Source organism: Acinonyx jubatus, chromosome D4 (genome assembly GCF_027475565.1).
Source record: "Acinonyx jubatus isolate Ajub_Pintada_27869175 chromosome D4, VMU_Ajub_asm_v1.0, whole genome shotgun sequence".
In the NCBI taxonomy this organism is placed as follows: Eukaryota; Metazoa; Chordata; class Mammalia; order Carnivora; family Felidae; genus Acinonyx; species Acinonyx jubatus.
Genome location: NC_069391.1, coordinates 21,302,974 through 21,325,602, shown reverse-complemented (window position 1 = coordinate 21,325,602; position 22,629 = coordinate 21,302,974). Strand labels below are relative to the sequence as shown.

Genomic DNA, 22,629 nt, shown 5'->3' with positions numbered 1-22,629 from the left:
ACAATTGCAATTTAAAATCTGTTCCTTCTCCTCTGAGATGCTGTGAGGCCCTCTGGCAGTTCTCTCTTCTTTCCCCTAAAGTTATTCTCACTTTACCTTCTTTTCTGATTCTAAGGTAGCTGATGGATTGTGGAGTCAGGATTTAAATATCTCTTTGTTCATTTGTGAAAAAAATTACAGAACTATGCCAACACCACTTAATTCAAGGTTGTCCAGGATGGCACATAAGACACTATATTACAGAGAAATAACAGCTCTACATGCACTGAGGGTCAAGAGAAAGGATGTGTAACTTGCCTTCCCTTACTTCCTTCTATTTTTTTGTTGTTCATATGAATGCCTTTTTTTCTTTCCAGTGAAAGTTTTAGCTAGAACATTCTCTGTTTTTCTGCATTCATTTTTTTTCTTTCTGTTACTGGAATGCCTGCATTGGTGTATCAGTTGATATATATGGCAAAAATACTAGGGCCAAAGGCAAGTTTACAGCCTTAATTCTATGCTAGAAATATTGTGCCCTACTTTATTTATTCTAATACATGTCTACTTCATAGAAATTTCATTTTTAAAGTGTTACCTCTTAGATTTCTGTTATTGAACGTGATCCCAAGATGTAATTCTCTAAAGAAAGGAATGGCAAATTATTTTAATGCCTTTTGTTGTTTTTGTTTCTAGCCTATTCTACTAAGCTCAACAAATTTCCTGTATTTAATATTAATGATGACTTGAATGATCTGTGTACCAGTGCCGTGAGCCCAAATACTACCAAAGCCACGCGGTATGCCCTGAATGTGTGGCGATATTGGTGCATGACCAACGGGCTCAAAGATCACACAGACATCACCAAGGTAAGAAACTCTTGAGTGTACTTCTTCTTTCAGCCAGCTTCACAGCTTCTGAGTGCCAGGCATTGTGTTAAGCATTGTGGGGAACACCAAACACTTGCTTTTTGCTTAAGGATACTTGGGAAGGACATGAAATTGAAAGAAAAAAAGGCACAGTACAAAGCAGAATTTAGTAAGTGTTCTGTGAATTTACAGGTCAGAAATGCCAAAAAAAAATTCAGGCGGATAAATTAATTTCAGTCTGATGAGACTAGTGAAGGAATTGATAGTTAAAGCTGTGTTTTAAAGGAGAGTTGGAATTTCACTAGAATTAGATGAAGAAGAGTCTTCTAGGCTGAGTGACATGAGAAGGAAAGAAAAAGATTTGGAAGATAGACTTCACGTATGGGGATAGTGGACTCTAAAACAAGATTTTGATAAACCTTTAAATGCCAAACTAAAATCTTATGAATATTGGGATGCCCTTGAAGTTTTGTTTTGTTTTTGTTTGTGAGGAGTGAGTTTATCTGAAGGATTATTGCAGTGGCAACTGGGAAGAGACTGTCACAAGAGGGAAATGCTGTGACTGTAAGATCTAAAGGGTTAGGCTAAAGGGAAATCACTGAAGTTTCCTTAACAGGAAATAACATAATGAAAGAGATATTTGGGAAAAATTGATTGGAAGTGATAAGGAAAAATTTATTTAGTATCCTTGGTCCTCAATTTCCCTAGTTGCAAAATGAGCTCTTAAAATTTACTCTTCCAACTTGAAATGTTTGAGATTAGTGCATGTGAAGGAAACATTTTTGGGCATACAGAGACAGAACAGAAAGGCTTGTTTTGATTTGGATATACTGAGTCTAAATCAGACAGCTATCCAGATGGACGTGTCCAATAAACAGTTGGGAATGTGGGAATTAAAACATGGGAGAAAAGGGGGCACCTGGCTGGCTCAGTCAGTAGAGTATATGACTCTTGATCTCGGGGTCATGAGTTCAATCTCCACATTGGGCCTAGAGCTTACTTAAAAAATTAAATTAAAAAATACACACACACATACACACACACACACATGCACGCACACAAACAAACATGGGGGAGATGTTAAAGCTGGAAGTATAGATTTAAAGGTCTTGCACACAGAGGTCATAACTGAAGCCCAAGGCCGGTGACATCTCCAAGTTCAGGTATTGTGTTTAGGGCACCAACAATAGATGAAATAAGAAATCCAGGTTTCTACTTCTTTATTTCTTTATTTTTTAATGTTTATTTATTTATTTTGAGAGAGAGAAAGAGAGCAAGATTGTGTGTGCACAGGGGAGGGACAGAGAGAATCCCAAGCGGGCTCTATGTTGTCAGTGCAGAGCCCAGCGTGAGGCTCCATCTCACAAACCATGAGATCATGACCTGAGCTGAGATGAATAGTCAGTCGATTAACTGCCTGAGCCACCCAGGCACCCCTCCAGGTTTCTACTCCTGACAGCATGGTGCTATAGATACTGTGAGGGGCCTTTCTGCTCTACTTGCAAAAAGGAGAGGAAACATCCACAGTGTGCATGTGCACGTGCACACACTGGGACACACACACACACACACACACACACACACACACACAAGACAGCTGGAACTGGAGCGGTGAGCAGTGAGCAGTAGCACATATGAAAGGCAGGGTTCTCCTGAGGGTTTAGATGTATAACATCATTAAGGAAGGGAAGAGACAGATACATCACTGAAGAATCCTGGATTTAGGAGAGGACACTGAAAGGAGCCTTAAGAGGTTCTAGGCCCTACATTTGTCTCCTCACAGAGTCATATGCTAATAATCTTTGAAGTGAAACACCCAAAAGGTAGGGATTTAGTTTTTTTGCAGATTAAAGTCAGCTAAATATGTGTTCATTAATAAAGGTTAGGGTGAGGAGGGGTGCCTGGGTGGCTCAGTCAGTTAAGCAACCAACTTCTTCTCAGGGCATGATCTCACGGTTCATGGGTTCGAGCTCCACGGTGGGCTCTATGCTGACAGCAGAGAGCCTGCTTTAGATTCTCTGTCTCCCTCTCTTTTTGCCACTCCCTGTCTCACACTCCCTCTGTCAAAAATAAGCAGTTAAAAAAAAAACCAAAACACCAGCCACTCAAGGAAATAGACCACTATGAATGAGGTTGCATAGACACAGCAAGCAATAGATTTAGACACCAAGGACTTTAGGCAGTAGATTATAGACTAATATATATGAAATATTTACAGAAATGATAAGAATTATAAAAATGAGCAAGCAACAACATACTAATCAAAATAATCCAGCAGATTTGAAAATAACGAAAAATTTCCGCTTGTGGCCATAAGAGGAAAAGGGCCCAAAATTACCCTTCTGCTATAACAACCAGAACACTGAGCACAATATGTGCAACAAAGTGTTTTCAACAGAACAGATAGCAACAAATTCTTTAGAGAAAGGTAACAAATGAGAGTACTGAGAAAGGTCTTGTATCAGATGTAGAGAATAGTTAGCTCTAGACCAAGCTCTGTTCTAATCCCACCCAACAAATCTTAAAAGCTAGACCCAGGTGCATGAAAAGGTGCTAGCATCACTAATCATCAGGGAAATGCAAATCAAAACCACAATGAGATACCACCTCATACCTGTCAGAATGGCTAATATCAAAAAGACAGGAAATAACAGGTGTTAGTGAGAATGTGGAAAGGGAACCATTGTGCTTTATTGTTGGAATGTAAATTAGTGTAGCCACTATGGGAAACAGAATAGAGGTTCCTCAAAACATTAAAAATGGAATTACCGTACGATCCATCAATTCCACTTCCGGGTATCTGAAGGAAACAAAAACAAAAAGATTTAGGCACCCTCATGTTCATTGCACCAGTATTTACAATAGCCGAGACATGGAAGCAACCTAAGTATCCATCAATGGATGAATGGATAAAAAAAAAATGTGGTGCATATATATACAATGGGATATTACTCAGCTATAAAAAAGAAGGAAATCCTGTCATTTGCAACAACATGAATGGATCTAGAGGGCATTATGCTAGGTGAAGTAAGTCAGAGAAAGACAAATGCCTTAAGATCTCACTTATATGTGGAATCTAAAAGCAAAACAAAATAACAACAACAACAACAACAAAACACCCAAACTCATAGACAAATAGAAAAGATTGTGTTTGCTGGAGGTGGTGGGGAGGGGCATTGGGAAGGAGAGTAAAATGGGGAAGGTGGTCAAAAGGTTTAAACTTCCAGTTATAAAATAAATAAGTCGTGGGAATATGATGTAGAGTTTGGTGACAATAGTTGACAATACTGTATTGTATATTTGAAAGTTGCTAAGAGAGTAGATCTTAAAAGTTCCCATTAACAATACAAAAAATTTAACTATGTGTGCTGATGAATGTTAGCTAGACTATGGTAATCATTTTTCACTATATACAAACATTGAATCATTGTGTTGTACATCTGAAACTAATATAGTGTTGTGTGTCATTTATATCACAATTTTTTAAGTAAAAAAAAAAAAAGGCAAGACATAGAAGGATTGAATGATTTTCAGGTAACTTAACTGTGTCCCAGAACAAAGCTTAAGAATATTTATAGGAACATAAATATATACAGAACCAAAGAAATAAAATTCACAATGTCTGTCAAAAATTATTGGACATGCATAGAAGCAAGAACATATCCCTTAAAAGAATGAATCAATCAAAACCAACCCAGATCTAACAGATTTTAGAATTAGACAAGACATTAAACAGTTATCGTAAAGAAGATAAGCAAAAAAAAAAAAAAAAGAAGGTAAACAAATGGCCAATGAGCACACGAAAAAACACTCAACTTCATTAGACATCAAGGAAATGCAAATCAAAACCACATGAGATTCCATTTCACATCCAATAGAAAGACTATAATAATAACATTTTGTAAAAAGATAATAACAAGTGTTGGTGCAGATGTAGAGAAATTGGAAGCCTCTTACACTTCTGGTGGGAATATAAAATGGTATAGCTGCTTTGGAAACAATCTGGCATTTCCCCACAAGTTTTTGAACATAGAGTTACTCTTTCACCCAGCAATTCCACTCCTATGCATATACCCAGAAAATTAAAAACATATATATCTGTGAAAAATCTGAGTTCAAGCATATTTTTTGTAGCCTTATTCACAATAGCCAAAACGTAGGAGTAACCCAAATGGCATGAGCAGATGAATAGATAAAATGTGGCATATCCATATGATGGAATATTATTTGGCAATAAAGAGAAGTGAAGTACTGACAGATGCTTATAGCGTGAATGAACCTAGAAAATGTTATACTAACTGAAAAAAGTCAGAAACAAAAGGACAAGTATGTATTATTCCATTTATGTAAGATATCTAGAAGAAGCAAGGTCATAAAGATAGAAGGTATGATAGAGGTTACCCGGGGCTGGGGGAGGAGGAAGTGTGGAGTTATTGTCAAATGAGTACAGTTTGGAATGATGAAGAAGTTCTGGAAATGAACAGTGGTAGTGGTTGTGCAATGTTACAAATGTACTTAATGCCACTGCATTGTATAATTATATATGGTTAAGATGGTAAATGTTGTATGTATTTTACCATAATAAAAAATCAGTAAAATATAACCACTTCACCTTTATTAATAATTTTAAAATTCACTGTTCTCACATACCCCATCACAATTTCTTCATCCCTACTAAACTTTTCTAGGCTCGAGGGTCTTGTCTTCTAAACTTTGTGAAGTCACTATGAGACAGTTGTCTCTTACTGGGAACCTTTACATTCCCATGCAGGAATTCCTGAAAAGAACCTAATTTCTCCACACTCTCTAAGGATTAGATAAGTTTTGCAACCCAGGTGAAGAAAATGTCCCATCTGTCTGGTAGAGTGTGCCTTAGCACCCCTGCACTGGTATTTCTTAGTTTCCCCTGTGTTAGCTAGAGGAATAATGGGTGAGAAAGAAGATGTATTTCAGTCCTCTGTAATCTATTCACATGGGCCACTCAAAATAAACATTTTTAATAACTTAAGAAAGAGGCCAGTATCTTAAAGGATTAGCCAATATTTAATAAAAAGAAGGAATTGTGGCATCCAAAATCCATATTCTTTAGTCTCACCTTCTTGGTCTCAATATGTGTGTATATATATGTATATATATGCTTATTTTAAGCAAATTTGCTTATTTTAAGAGAGGGAGAGTGCACGCCCATACATGGGAGAGGGGGCAGAGAGACAGGCAGAAAGAATCCCAAGCAGCACAGAGCCCGACACGGTGATCAAACCCACAAATCGCAAGATCATGACCTGAGTTGGAATCAAGAGTCAGACACTCAGTCGATTGAGCCACCAAGGTACCCCAAGATATTTTTAATCTAGATGTGTCTTTAAAGATAGTTATAGCTGACAGCAGACAAGGTAGGTAACAGCTCTTGATCATGATTTGGTAGCTGGTGAGCCTCAAATTTAGTTGTTTGTTCAAGGCAGAAAGCAAGGAGTCAAATCAGACTTCAAAATATCATCTAAATAAGTGGGGTGTACCCTCCAGTCTCACTCTGTTGCCTACTGTGTGAGTTTCACATAGTATTTTTCATACAAGTTATTTTCACAGGTGTGATCTGATCCTCCCTGACCCATCTCCCTCAAGGTTGCTATTTCAATGACCTAGACGCACTCATTGGAAAATAGAGCATCTTGAGGTTCCACACTTATCTTTCTGAATAAATTAAAATTTTGTAACTGCAAGAATGAAGTAAATTTTTGTTGTCAGCAATGGTTACTTCAGGATTCATTTTATTTTCCTAGAAGAGTACTTGTAGTTCATAAACATTTCTCCACTTTTTTCATCCTCCTAGGTAAGATTATCCACGGAGGGATTTGAGACATTCCCCAAAAGTTAACTCTTCATTGGCTTGTCTTATAACTCTTTCAAGTGTCAAAGATTACTGTGTAGTTTTGGAACTTGCCATGCAAGTCAGCCTTTTCTTACTCTGTTCTTTCTGGAGTCATCAACTCCATGACCATGCTCTTTCTTACTTCTCTTTGGTCATTTTGACATCAAAGAAACCAAGTTTATAATCCATGGTGAATTTTGACATGGTGATTCTATACAGAGTCATTAATGAAGAAAAATAGTTTCATGTGATGTCTTTATAACAAATTTAAAGACCTTGGTAACCTGGACAAATAACCACCAACCAAAATTCAGTCTGACAAAACTAAGGAGGCAGCCAACGTGGGCCAGAATGAATGGTTTCTTATGTACATACAATATAAGTTGTATGACTCGACATTTCTCCAGGAATTGCTTTTGCTGTGGTTTTACTTTGTAATCTGTGGTATCCTATGTAAATCAAGAAAAACATTCTGCATCTTAAGTCAGTTTGGCTGTCCTGACTGTGACGTAAATTCATTGACTTAACTGTGTTTATCAGTTCATTGTGGATCACTGATGTATTGCAGGCGTTCTGCTGTGTGTTGAAGACCTGGTCATGTATTAGATGTCATTCTTGCCTTCAGGGAGCTCTCAGTCCATTTTGAGAAGCAGACATAAAAATAGATAAGAAGCTCTGCAATATGGAGAAGGCCATAATAAAAAATTAAATTAAGTGTTGTGGGATCCTAGGTGAGAGAGTAACTTTGCTTAGGGAAGCTGGAAAAGCCTTTATGTAGACAGCAGAATTTGAGCTAGATCTGAAATAAGAGAGATTTTCCAAATAGAGAAGGTTAGAAGAAAAAGGCATTCTGGACATAGGAAGTAGAGTGCAAAGACTTAGAGGCGTAAGAGTACCTGATGGTTCCTGTGAATGGCACAGAGTTCAGTGAGGCTGGAAAATAATATACAGAGAGAACAGCAGATTAGGCTAGAGAAATAGTGTGTGTACCAGTTAATGATAGCTGCATAACAAACCACTCAAAAGCTTAGTGGCTTAAAGCAACATACATTTTATTTGCTCATGATTCTATGGGTTGTTCTTAGCTGGGTAGTTCTTCTACTGGTCACTTGGAGTATCTAACATGTGGGTGCAGGCTTTAGATGGGAGACATCTTGTCTCTGCTTCACATGTTACATGGTCTAACTGAGCTTCCTCACTTGGTAACATTATGTACTAAGCTGATGAAAGCACAACCTGTTGGAACCTATAAGACCAAAGCAGATGAAAGCAGCATCTCTTGAGGCCTAAGTTTGGAATTCACACACAGTTAACTTTTGCCATGTTCTTTAGTCAAGACAAGTCATGGCCAGCCCAGATTCCAAGGATGGGAAAAATAGGTTCCACCCCTTGATGGGAGGAGCAGCATTGCAGAGAGGGGTGGGAACAGGGAGGGGAGCAGTTGTGGCTGTCTTTGCAAACAATGTACCAGAGGGTGAAAGCAAATTATGTAAAGACTTGCTTACAAGGTGAACAGTTTGAAATTTAGTCTAAGGGCAACAGGAAGCTATCAGAGGTTGGTTGGTTTCTTGTCGTGTCTTGTGTTGTTTTTAAGTACTACAGGCAAAAGACTTTTTTCTCAACATCCCTTATTAAGGAGACATTCCTCTAGTCCCAATTGTTACTGAAGAAGCCATCATGTTAGTACAGCAGCCTACCTTTTGGTTGGATGTTTGGATCAGGAGTGGGCCAACCAGAATCCTTTCTTTAGGTTTTTTCTGTTGAAAATAAGAGTTGGAACATTGCCAGTACCTGAAGCTGTAAGATGCAAACCTTAGGGAGTACTGGGGGGTTATGTTGTAAGCTATATAAAGAAAGCCACTCTACACAGAGAAGCGGAGATGGGAGAAGAGTCCTGATGGTCTTGGAGACCACTAATGCTGACATCCCTGCCAAGGCTTGTTCAAATTTGGCTTATCTCTTGCAACCAAAGGAATCCCAACTAATACAAAGAGAGGTTAACACCTGCAAGTAGGGAGTTGCAAGTGACAACATAAAAATCTGAAACCAGTTAAGTTTGGGAGTCATAGTTGTTTTAACTGGTTTTTACTGGTATGTAAGAAAGCTGTTGCATTTTTATGTTTTGCATATAACTATCCCACTGATGGCTTTTCAGCTGAATCTCTTGGAAATTTCCTAGACCAACAATCAGATTATCAGAAAACAATTATATTTTTATCGTCTTTCTTTAGTATACACATATACATACATACGTGTGTGTGTGTGTGTGTGTGTGTGTGTGTGTGTGTGTGTGTCATTTTTTTTCTTGTCTTGCCTGGTTGGCTAGGACCTCCAGAACAGTGTGTTATGTAACAGTAATTATATTCAGCAAGCTCATCCTATTCCTGACATTATAAAAAAAAATTTCTAACATTTCCATCGTAGATATAATATTTATAGTTCTGGTCTGTAAAATACTCTTCATCATAGTAAGAGGATTGGATTTTTTTTCTTCCAATCTAAACTTAATTTGAATTCTTAAAAATTTCAAATGGAGGGGCGCCTGGGTGGCTCAGTCGGTTGGGCGTCCGACTTCGGCTCAGGTCATGTTCTCATGGTTTGTGGTTCGAGCCCTGCGTGGGGCTCTGTGCTGACAGCTCAGAGCCTGGAGCCTGCTTCGGATTCTGTGTCTCCCTCTCTCTGGCCCTCCCCCGCTCACGCTCTGTCTCTCTCTCTCTCTCTCAAAAATAAATTAAAAAAAAAAGAAAATTTCAAATGGATATCATACTTTCAAGTCATTTTTCAGTACTCAGCAAGTCCATGTTACTTTCTCTATGAGTAAGTCAATGATATTAACATGTTTATTAAGACCGAATCATGTTTACACTCTGCAACAATCCCTACTTGTCTCGATGTAGTATTGCTTTCCTGCAGTTCTGAATCTGATTTGATAATAGAGGCAGCCCTTGTTTTCCATGGTACCATGTTAATTGCTGCTCGTGCATATCAGAGCCGTGTGTTGGAGCCTTGTTCTCGCTTTGCACGGTTCTAACATGCACACTTTAAACATGCCTTACTTTAACCTGGCACTGTGCAAAACAAACATTGTCTGTTTACCTTTATATTCATACACTTTTTATTATATATCTGCTAGATTTTGAGTAGAAAAAAATGAAGAAACTTTCTTTTTCCTATGCTCCAAAACTGTTTAAATGCAAAAGCTGAATAGACTCCATAAAGCCAACTCCTTAGGAGTGATGTACATCCCTGACCATCATTCACCATATTTTGGGGGCTCTTCAGATCTTTTACCTCTTATTGAACTAACTTTGGTAATTTGCATTTTGCTAGAAAATTATTCAGGTTACCTAGATTTTCAAGTTAATATGTACAAAGTATATAATGTTCTTTCATATTATTAATTTTCTATAGTTTACTGTCTTTCTCATTCCTAACGTTATTTAAATGTATATTTCCTTTCTTCTTCTTTCTCTTTCTTGCTGTCACAACCACTAGAAGTTTGTCAAAGTAGGTCTCTCCAAAGATTACATATTTTCAATTTTTAAAATATGTTTATTTTTGAGAGGGAGAGAAAGAGTGAGCATGCAAGTGGGGGAGGGGCAGAGAATGAGGGGAACAGAGGATCCAAAGTCTGCTTGATGCTGACAGCAGATAGCCCTTTGTGGGCTTGAACCCATGAACCATGAGATCATGACCTGAGCTCAGTGGCTTGACCGACTGAGCCACCCAGTTACCCCATATTTTCATTTTTTAAGCTTTTTAAAAAATTTATTTAAGTAGTCTCTACACCCAACATGGAGGTCAAACTCACAAACTGGAGATCAAGAGTTGAATGCTCTTCCAACTGAGCCAGCTAGGCACCCCTACATATTTTCACTTTTTAATCTATCCCAATTTATATCTTTTCTAGTTCATTAATTTATGTTTTATTTTTTATTGATTCACGCTATTGTTTTTTTAAGTTTATTTTTGAGAGAGAGAGAGAGAGAGAGAGAGCAAGCAGGGAAGGGGCAGAGAGAGAGGGAAAGAGAGGGAATCCCAAGCAGGTTCCACACCATCAGCTCAGAGCCCAACATGGGGTTCAGTCCCATGAACCATGAGATTATGACTGGAGCCAAAATCAAGAGTCAGAGGCTTAACTGACTGAGCCACCCAGGCACCCCTCTATTTTTTTTAAAGTAGGCTTCATGTCCAGTGTGAGCCCAGTGCAGGGCTTGAACTCATAACCCTGAGATTAAGACTGGAGCTGAGATCAAGAGTCGGATACTTAACCGACTAAGCCACCCAGGTACCCCATGATTCGCTCTATTATTTTTTCATTTGGTTTACTTTCTCTAGCTTTTTCAGCTAAATAATCAGTTTGCTTATTTTCAGGACAATTTTCTAACAAAGTCATTCAAGAGTATGATGTTATGAGAGTGTATTTAGCGAATCTCATGCATTTTGATATGGAATGTTTTCAGTTTGGTTCATTTTTAATCTCTAACTCACTTTTTATTTTCTCTTTGACCCAAGAGCTATTAGAAGAATGAGTGTTACCTGTACAGTTTCTACTTTTAAAAAGTTTTCTGTTGAGACTTTCTTTTGTCCTAGAATGTGTAGTCGGCCTGAAATGACTATGAGCAAAGTCTGGTTTTCTCTGTCTAGCTCCTTCTTGAAAATAAAGCTGTCTTACTGGCCAGGCTTCCTTCTTCTCCTACCACATCCAACTGAGAAGCTCTCTCTAATTGTCAGTGCAGTCATTAAGCTTTTCATATTTTTTGAAAAAGTATTGATATTGCAACCCTATGGGTCATTAAGCCAGTGATATTTCTGAACCTATTCAGATATGTTCAAGTGAAAAGTCAAGGTCATTAACTTGCTCTGCAACCCAGACATGCCCATCGCCTTTCCCTAAAGGCCCAGTGTTTAGTGCCAGCAGGACCCAATCGTATGTGCAGATTTTGAGGAAATTAATGCTGGATGATTCAGTCTATAAATTTAGTTCACAAATTCTTCAGAAAGAATGGTTGAATTTTCCCAAAGGAGAGAGAAGGAAATGATTTGCTAGAAAAGAGAAAAAGGGGCTTCTGGAGAAAAAGGGGCTTCCAGAGAGGAATAGAATAGTGAAAGTTACAAAGGCCAATAACAGTAACTAGTATACATATGAATATTTATATAGATATACGTGTATATGTGTTCTTCACCGTTTACAAACCACTTCACATCCCCTACTTTATTTTTTTTAATTTTTTAATGTTTACTTATTTTTGACAGAGAGAGAGAGAGAAAGAGAGAGAGAGCAAGCATGAGTGGGGGAGGGGCAGAGAGAGAGGGAGACACAGAATCTGAAGCAGGCTTCAGGCTCTGAGCTGTCAGCACAGAGCCTGACATGGGGCTTGAACTCATGGACCGCGAGATCATGACCTGAGCCGAAGTCAGACGCTCAACCAACTGAGCCACCCAGGCTCCCTCATCCCCTACTTTATTTAAGCATTACAGTAATTCTTTGAGTAGGTCTTGAGTATTATGTCCCATTTTGCTGCTTGAAACACTTAGCTTACAAGTGTGGAACCAAGATCTTCTGCTTGAAGTTCTTTCACTGTCTCATGCTGAGGAGTCAACCCTCTAGAGACCACAAAATGTCTTGTCCACAATACAGCCCCTAGTGAGGATCAGGAGAAGGAAGGGGTCTGGCTCTTTGGGTGTCCTCAAATATGTAACCTCAGTGTTTGTCTCATTTGAGATCCCCGCGGCGAAGTTGAACGAGCTGCTCGAGAATTTTTACGTCACCGTTAAGAAGAGTGACGGCTCCGACTTCCTGGCCACCTCGCTGCACGCCATCCGCCGGGGCCTGGACCGCATCCTGAAGAATGCAGGTGTGGGCTTTTCCATCACCAGCAGCACCTTCAGCTCTTCCACCAAGAAACTCAAGGAAAAGCTGTGGGTGCTGAGCAAGGCAGGGATGTCAGGTGCTCGTTCTCGCAATATTGTCTACTTTTCTCTTTCTGATGAGGAGGAGATGTGGCAGGCAGGGTGTCTAGGGGATGACAGCCCCATTACTCTCTTGTCCACTGTGGTCAAGTACAACAGCCAGTACCTGAACATGCGGACACTGCAGGAGCATGCAGATCTGATGTATGGTGACATTGAGCTGCTCAAAGACCCACAGAACCAGCCCTATTTTGCCCGGACAGACAGTGTCAAGCGGGAGAGCCGGAGCGGTTCCACTAGAGTGTGTCATGGGAAAATCTACCATGAGCATTCCCGGGGACACAAACAGTGCCCTTACTGCCTCCTCTACAAGTATATGTACATCCACCGGCCGCCCACCCAAATGGAGGCCAAGTCCCCTTTCTACCTTACAGCCAGGAAGGAGGCCACAGACATGGGCAGCGTGTGGTATGAGGAACAGAGGATGGGACTGCGCTCTCTTCGGGGAATTGTCCCAAACTTAGCCAAGAAGGTCAAGCTGGAAAACTGTGAGAACTTCACCTTTGTCTCATTTACTCAGGTCTCTAGGAGACTTGGCTCCCACAGTTGCTGTCAGTGAGTCTTCCCTGGGTCCAGGCCACTGCCCTGCTTACCCTGATGGGAGGGAGCTCCCTCAGGCGGCCAGGGCCAGAGCTCCAAGGTGGCAGGGGACGACTGTGACATCAAGGTCAGGCTGGTCTCTGTCAGTGTGACCTGCTGTTTCTTTGACTTCGGGTTTGTTCTTTTTTTTAACTGAAAGTAGATGGGTCTGAGTAATTAGGGTATTTTATCCAAATGTGTGTCACCTTTGTTAAATAATAGAATCTAACACAATGTATAATTGTTCCATACACAAAAGTGGAGGAAGTTCATCTTATCTAGTGCCTTTTTAGCACAGATTTTTCTCAAAAAAAAAAAAAAAAAAAAACAAAGAGGAAGAAAAAGGAGACTGTTTAAGTAGTCATTAAAAAACTCCCAGTAGCCTAGTAGCTTTAGAATGTTATGAAGACTATATATACTTTGTTGAATTACACTCACAGTAAGGAACTGGAAGGAGAGAGGCAGACATGTTAACTGTTTCCAGGAGAAAAATTGCACTCGACACTCCTCTCTGTGTCTTGTTGATGGATGACTTGGTTCTGCAGAGCAAGCAGCTTTGGTTGCTAGAAGCTGGTGGGGCTGCACTCAGTAGTGCTGATAAGAGAGGCGGGGGGCTGCCCCCCACTGCTGTCAGCACAGGAGCAACTTGATTCCTGCATCAGCGGAGGCAGTTTTAATTTTATGGAAAGAGATTAATGCACCAGAAGATGTTTATGAGAGCAAGGTTTCCGGTGAACTAGATGGTTTGTATCGTGAGGGAATTTCCAGTAGTGGGAAAAAAAAAAAAAAGTGGCTTGGGAAAGCGATCTGTGATCAAAATAAGAAAACCTCCTGAAGCAGAAGTGCCTACGTTTTATTTCTCAGTACCACGTGAAAGCTGTTTTCATTCGAACGTTTTTTTGGAACTGTCTTTAATCTGTTCTTTGTGTCACACAGTTGTTCTGTCAGCATCTAGCACTGGATCTGTAAAACAACTAATGGTAATTTTTCAGCTTAACCAGGAAAATCCAACAAGGCAAGCTGCAAAGAAAACCCCAAACTGTGTTCATTAAAGAGCTTTGAAATATGTTTGTCAAAGTATGACTCTCCCAGCCACAGTAGATGTCATCATTTGAGGTTGGCACCACTGCTTGGGACATGATGACGTAGGCAGCCTACCAGGTAAGCAGGCTCAGCATTTTGGACGTAGTTGTGAGAATCAGAGCATGATGACAGGCTGTTAATGCAGTTTGAAATCATTTCACTCAGGTAAACTTCAACCTGAACACATGCTGCTGAAACATCAGCAGAATTTTCTAATAACTACTCTGAATGATAACTGAGAAAGGAGCCCAAAGAGTGGTAATTAATAATAATTTCCAGAAATCTGTATTTTGTATTTGAGGAAAGACTGCTACAGCTTTATACCAGTATGCTCCTGCGTGTGCTTTCTAATCCAAAATTAAAATTCCAATATAAATTCATTTTATAAGAGTCCTAAAATCAGTCCTGTTTCTTTTTCAAAACATTATTTTAGTATTTATTTTAATTAATCGTTCTTAAATATCATTCACCAGTCATTGAAATATGTAATACTTCCCTTACCAGAAAAGACTCAGCCAATGCTGCCTTAAGGTTTAATGTTTTTCCCTTTTTAGTTAAACTGCACATTTATAATTTTGTTTACTAGTTGGTCTTTCCTGAATATGGGTTAATTTTGGTATGTCTCCATGTGTATATAAATAACAGGCAATACTGAATAATCAGTGTTATGACTTGATATTGCGTACTGTTCTGTTGTGATTTCCTATAGTGATTTTAGGATTTTGCTTAAAAAGAGACACAAAACATTAGGTACAGTTTTCTTTAGTTTGCTAAACACCCAAAGGCTATTTTGTTCGTGGAAGGCAGACGGTCATATTTTCTGTCAGTTCTGCACTTAAACAGAAATATAACCCATGTGAACTATTGGGCAGACAGAGCCTACAGCCTAATTGAATAAAACCTCCATCTTTATTTTAAATAGAAATGAGAATAAGTTGCCATTAGGGATCTCCGGGATCTTTTCAGATTATAACATTTCTGTAAGTGGCAATAACTGACCCAGAGGTTGTCATCTTTCTGTTGAGAGTGGCTTTTCATCAGCTGAATAACCACCTCTGCCTCACATTTGTTGCTTATCACTATCTGATGTGTTATAAATCCCCAGCGTTCTGAAGTGAATGGTTATAATAAAAAATCAGGAGGTGGAATCTTCAGTGCTATCTGATGGAATGAAAGAATTGTATCTCAGCATCATAAATGTCGTGCATTACATGCCTCCCTTGAGGAGCGCAAAAGTGAGAAAGAAAACACATATCAAGTGCTCCTCTGTGCCACACATTGTACTAGGTGCTTTGTTATGTATTTGTGTTAGATGTGTGTGTATGCAACACATACTTTAAATTTATATGTGGTAACACTTGGTAGACCTGCTAAAATGGCAAAGCACCTGTTCCTTTATACGGCCATGTCCATCCTCAGAGGATCTGAAGTGGGGCCAGAGTAGCTAGTTCTAGCTGGCATTCAGCCTTTCCAGCCAGCTCTAAATCATGCCCGCTGGGAATGCCATGATTTTCTACTCTTGCCTAAGCCAGGAGAAAGGAGAATCCCAAGAAAAAGAAGCGGGGAGATTAAGGGCATTTTCTCCACTTCCCTTTATTTACTTATTTTTACTCAAAAGTGGGAGTGAATATCAGGAATTCACAAGCTCATCTAAGCACAAGTTGCCTCTGGCTTTGCATCAGGAACCGTACGGCTACAGATATTAGGAGAGTACCTGTGGAGTGAGTGCTTTTGGTGAACTCTTGCCCCCAGCACCTGCTGCATCTGCTCTTAAGTGAGCCCTGCTTGCTAGGTACCTCCTCTCCAGAATCTAGCAGGTCTCCCCTTGGAAGTTTATTCCAGCAGAGATGATAGGGAATCAGCTTGAAGGGTATGATCCCGCTAAACATAAAGGCTTTATTTAATACCGTACTAGGTGCATAGGAAGCATGCAGTATGTTAGCTATTTTAGCTACAATTTTTGGTAAGAATAATAATAATATTCAACTAATCTGCATTACATCAATTATTTCTTCCATTGTGGAGATTCTCTCTCCTTTAAACCATTAAACTTGAAGAGGAAAACAAACCTGATAATCTGGTCACATTTATGCCCATAAATTCTACCTCCAACACAGCCCAGCCCTGATACCTCAGCTGTAAGCAAAAACTAGTGAAGAATGGAGATGCCTTAAGAGGCTTTATGAGAAAGCTTTTGCATTGTTTAGTGTGTTTGCAAAGGGGAGTAATATGGAAGAACCTAACCAAAGTTGTGAACGAAATGGTCTCCGTGGTTGTGTGGCGTTTCCCACCTCTCCTTGGATTATATGCTGTATTAATCTGCCATAACTGTTAAATGGTGTTTGAAGAAATGTGAAATTCTATTCCTTTGATTTTTATTTAAATTCGACCTTATTAAAAGCATTAAGCACTATACCACTCTCTCAGCATGTTCATAGACCGTCATTGGGAGAATCTGGACAAAATAACCTTCATTTAGAAGCTGAAACCCTTTTCTGTAGTAGGAAGAGGACTTGATTGGGAGCTCCTTCACCACTCACTTGGCAATTCTGGTCTCACTTCCATCAACTATAATAAAGCGGGATTGTTGCGATGGATCATCTCCAGCGTGAACAGTATCACAATTCCTCAAGCCCATATAGTTAGGAAGTGGCAAAACTTGGAAGCAAGATTCCTAATTCCTCAAGGTCATGTAGTGAATCTCCTAAATTTTAAGAAGTTTCTTGCTGTACCGGAACACTTTCTTCTAGAATAACAGTTTTCTTCAATTTTCAGTTTTCACAACTTCTAAAATTATTTTTTGCTATTTCTAGGCAACAGAATATTTGATTGCTTTTCTCAGTCTAGGCTAATGCTGGCCACACTTTAATTACTTAAATAAAGGAAACAGGATGTTTAAATATTGTGCTTATCAACATGCATCACTTTGTTGCTTTTACTGACATCTGGATTGCTAAACCTTGTTGAGCTGGTAACCTATTTCCTTTAGGCACCAATAAATGCAGACAACAAAGACCTCAAAGTTACCTCATCTTCTCTACATGAGCTCCAGTTTCATCTAAGTAAAGGCCCATGCACATTTAGAAACTGTTAACAATTCACAGATATTCAAATTCACATATATCTTTAAATGTTTTTGCTGTGGGATTGGATGTTTAATGCTCTGTATTAGGAGAAAAACATTCAATTGCATTTAGTCAGTGTTCTGAAAAATCTTTGTTGTTTTCTTTCCCCCACATAGATTAATCACCTTAGCAAAACCATGAGTGGAGGGAGAGATTGGTGGTGACCTATGGCTGAGCTCCTTTTGTGAGAGAGGAGGACGCCATGTGGGCATGTGGGTGATTAACTTATCTCTGGGAATTCCTATGTATTCCATATCCCTGACTCCTGACATCACTGGATTTCCCAAAATTCCTTTATGGGAGGCTGCCCCTCCTTCTGGCAAAGTTTGTTATGATTTTGAGTGTTTCCAGTTATTTATGATCCAAGGAAACCAGAGTTGCTTCTCATGTTTAGTTGTTGATCAGAATCAGACTTCTATGCTCAATTGAAGTGCTTTATTATTTATCTAATGCAGCTCATATGGAAGTTAATAATTTCAGGAAATATTTACTAAAACCAAAACAAAAAGATCACTGGGTTATATTGGATGCATATTGCTTACATTACTATTAAAAGCATTTAAATAGACCCCCATTGAGATGAGATTGGACTCCTAAGTGTTTTATAGTCAATATAACTGATATGATTAATTTGCATTTAACTGTAGTTATTGTTACAGTTCAAATAAGCTTCTAGAAGGTTCACATTTGATTAACATTATGGTAAGTGCTTCCTGACAGCTGCCTCATACTCTCATCTAACCTCACAACAGCTCTGCAAGGTAGGTCTAATTATTCCCATGTTACTTATTGAGAAACCAAGGCTCAGAGAAGTTAAGTAAATTTCCCAAAGTGTCACAGAGCTAATAAGGAGAAATTAAGTTTGGACCCAGGGTCTTCTGGCTTCAAATATAGTGCTCAGTCCATTAGAGAAAACTGTCTTCCTCAGGGCCACAGAGGTCCATTTATCACAGAACCTTTAAAAAATTAAACACAATTTCTGTTTGGGAATACTTCATTTCTCAAGACATACTGTGGCACACCTTGTATGCACTCTCTTACTAATCTGTTGGTCATTAGTATGATTCAGTAGTTCCTGGGAGGCCTGATGGTTTTCTGTGAACTTTCTGCATAGTGATAAGTTTCTGTCTTTATTCAATAAATAACTCGTATTACCTATTCTCTAATCCAAAGGGCAGATGATCATGCCAGTTTATTCTAATAAGAGTCAAGTAGTTTACTTACTGCACCTGTTTTGACACTGTTATCACTGAATAAAATGTAAAGAACTACCTAACCTATGTCACAATTACATGCTCGTGTTTTTTACTTTTGCTTTTTAATTTTGGTGTCCAAGGATTTTTATAATCCTTAGGGTAAAGCACCCTCATAGCAAAATATACTTACCTTAGTCTTTTGTTTTGTATTCTTCTTTCCTTTATCAGGGCATTTTTATTTTCTGTTTTGAGACTTAAAAAACAATAGGCTATAAGTACCTCTGAGATCACGTAGTCAAATTCCCTCATTTTACCTATAAGGAAATTGAAGCCCAGAGATATTTAAGGGGCCATCGAAGATCAGCAAGACAGTAAGTAGATTCAGTACTAGAAAATTAATCCAGAACTCTTTCTTCCATACCATAGCTGGGAAGATTTGGGTTTTTAAAAATTAATTATTGAACTGCATCTGGAAGAATGACATCTGGCTGTCAGAAGCCCCCACTGAGCTCCTAACTTCCCAAAGAAATACTCATGGAGACCCCAAAGAAGGCCAAATCTCAGTTCTAGAATCTAGAAGGAATTGGTACAATTTATGAGGCATATGGTGGTGGATTGAGGGAAAATCTTCCAGGCTGTAGCTCACTTTTTTCTCTGGCTTCATGTCATGAAATGGACATACTGTGAATTTAAAAATTTGAAAGATATCTAGTAACTCATTTTCTTCACCAACCATGTCCTGCCTCCTTGCTCAGGATCAGGTCTCCCGAGCCAGAAAAATAACTGACTGATCCTTCCTCTTAACCAGGAAGCAGACCATGAAGGTTCTCCATCCCACCACCCTTCTCCCTGCCCCACCTCCTCCTCATTCAGTCCACGACTCCAAACCCTAGGCCCAAAATGTGAGCAGAAAGCAGAGAGATCTCTTAGAGGCCTGGTGCATTCTGTGAAAAATGTCCTTCAGGTGAGGACAGATACAACTAATTGCGGAACATGCAAATACTGTAATTTTTCACGTACAATATCAGTTCAGAGAACCAGGAAACCAGGCAATAGGATGGAAAAGAATGCCACTTCAATAGAAAAGCATTAAACTTGAAATTGGACTTGGAAGTATGCACATCTCCTTACCCACCACCACATGTATCCACAGAAGAGTGTTGACAGAACACTCAGTGTGGACAGATAGCACAACCAAAGGCAAGTCCTGGATCTGGGAAGAGACGACCATATTTAAGGATGAGTATAGAGAAAAAAAAGCAACACGGGGTATATAAAAAAAATGACTGAACCAGGTGAAATAAACAGCTTCCAAGAGCATTTGAAAATGAAAGTGGTCTCCTGCAAGAAACAAAAGTGTAGGGCTCTTCTTGTTGTAACTGAAAGAACAGAAGAATTGCTTCTGTGAAGCAAGTTATGTCAGAATGGGACTGGTTCAGAGAAAAAGGAGGTAGAATAAAATGAAAAAGAAGAATGCTTAGAAGGATTTCAAGGAAGCTAAAACACATCAGATTACAATCCGCACTGGAAGCAGAAAAGAACACAACTGAGCTTAGAAACACACAAATCAATAATGTGAAGGACAGACTTGAGATTTTCTTCCTAATGTTCTTTCAAAAGAAAGAAGAGATGAAAACAATGGGGAGAGATTAATGGATTTGGAAGACAGAACATTAGCTAACATTCCTGAGTTTTGCTTTCCTGATGGAAAAACTAGAAAGGACTCACTGCATTCCTGGTCAAAAAATAAAATAAAATAAAACCAAAGAGACCTGTACCTAAGCACACCCTGGCAAAAAATGTCAAACTACCAAGGACAGAGAATGAAGAATCCTGCAGGCATATCCAGCCAGAAAGTCACCAGTTGCCTCTCAGAAAACAAAAGAGCTTTCTGGCTTCAACCTTCTATTCTATAGCACCAAATGCCAGGAAACTATAGGGAATTTTGAGGGGAAACGTTGTGGAATTTTGGAATTAGATACACGTTAAGATACAGAAAGGATTTTTAGTTATGACAAGCATTCAGGAAATAAACCATCTATGTACTATTCTAGCCTACAAAGTTTGGTTTATAAAGCAATTTTTGCTTAATATAATTTCAAGGGACTCTGGGGTATTAAATATCAGATCATTTACCCACCAGAAGAAGGAAATATATGCTTTTAAATAGGTAACATGGTTAGAAGCCACATATCTGAAAGTGCCCTAGGTCCTCGCATGAATGGGCTTCCCTAATGTAAGAAAATGTACCTGAAAATAATTGCCGTTTGACAGCATTGTGTTTTTTCATTTTTATTACTGAAGTAATGCAGTGTTCATTATAGTATAAATAGAAAATTCAGATACATTCCTTACAAATAAAATTTAAATGGCCCTCAATTTCCTCTGCTACCACCTAAAACACTATTCTGAGAGAGTCCTTTGCTTCTAAGTGAGAAAAGGCAAAGGGGTCCCCACTTCTGTTTTGGGGTCTGAGAGCCTGAACTAGACCTTTGTTGAGGCCATCCCATGTGCTTGTCCCTGCTCCTCTAATTCAGAACTAACAGGTGCCAAGGTAGAACATTACAGAATCTATATCTGTGTTTTAAAATGAGACCAGGGAAAACAAATCTTGTTTTCGAATACAAGAGTGGTCCAGTTGGAACAGCAGGAAGCTGGCCTGGGGCAGTGAGAGTGACTTCTTTAGCTGTGCTCGAAGTTTTAAATTCAGGTATTAAGGGAATAGAAGCATTAAAAAAAAAAAGGTAATTAATTACTTCTGGAGTCTAATGTCAATGTTAGAACTGAAGCTGGGTTGTGTGGTTTGGTTTTTCATTCGCTTGCACTGGAAGGACTTGAAAAGACCCAGGAATGTTGAGTATCATTGGCCTTAATGCTCAGTTCCTTCCTGACAGTATAAAGGTTTATCTGTGCCCCAAGTTTCCTTGCAATTTAAACTCTAAATTAAATTTTCAACACGACAAGCATATTTGCTTTAAATTTAGCAATAGAATAGTTAATAGGTTGTTTTGCGTTTGCTTAGTTTTCTATTCTGAAGCACAGCAAACCTCTTCCAGATGGAGAGAGTCTCTTTTGGATAGGTTCCAAGTGTAACCTTTTCCAAGGTCCCCTGTTGCTTGGCTGTGACTGACAAAAGTCTGTTCACTGTAACTGCTTAAATGAGAAACGCAGTGCTTTTATTTAACATTTTAAATATTTTCTATGTGGCTGTATGTTCCAAATGATAACAACAAAGCTGTGTCCTAATGTTTTCGCTATTCTGGATGTGTTTTTCTTTTCTTAGTGTAGAGGAGGATATCCATCATTTCTTAACACTGGAAACATCATCCTGAATCACATAAGAAATGGTCAGTAACTTGAATGATTTTAATGTACCACTTTTCAACTTTTTATTACCCCCCCATGCCTGTACACGTACACACACACACGCATGTGCACGTGGGGGAAAGCACATGTGGCATCTGTCTTCTGTCATAGAACGTCAGAGGTGAGACAGACTTTCCTGTTCATCTAGTCCAGCCCTCTAGCTGATAGTCTATTAGTCTGGTAACAGTTTGCAAGGTTCTGGGTTTTGTTTTGTTTTGTTTTAAGTTGTTGTTGTTTGGTTTATGTATGTGCAGCTTGACTGTTTACCCCAGATTTTTGAAAATAAAAAATTTAATCTATATTTTATGTCTGTTTTATTAAAATAACTTAGTTATTTAAACTTAGCAGTATGTATGGCTTCTGAATGCTTTTTATTTTCATATCACGTTCCTAGAAGTAATGTTCTTCGTGGTTTGCAAAGTAAGGACATTTTGAGCAGTTCTTTGCCCATATGCTATGCTCCTGAGCTAATGCCCTGAGTGAAATTGTTCTGACTGACCTTCTCTCTGGTTCTCCAACTTGCATTTCTTCACTGGGCAGCTGGGAGCCCATTTGGAAAGGCCTTGTAGATGACAATATATCCACTATTGTGT

The 22,629-nt window shown here is 39.0% G+C and overlaps 1 protein-coding gene across 2 annotated transcripts in view; it reads left to right on the top strand.

The window, feature by feature from the left end:
• Positions 1-16,764, top strand: part of KIAA1958 (KIAA1958 ortholog) — a 152,554-nt gene extending 135,790 nt beyond the window's left edge. For both annotated transcript variants that reach the window (XM_027034838.2, XM_053204784.1), the window contains 2 exons: positions 673-845; positions 12,440-16,764. In XM_027034838.2, the coding sequence (XP_026890639.1) occupies positions 673-845; positions 12,440-13,246 (980 nt within the window). In that variant the 3' untranslated portion in view covers positions 13,247-16,764. The remainder of the gene's footprint in view (positions 1-672; positions 846-12,439) is intronic.
• The last annotated feature ends 5,865 nt before the right edge of the window (positions 16,765-22,629 follow it).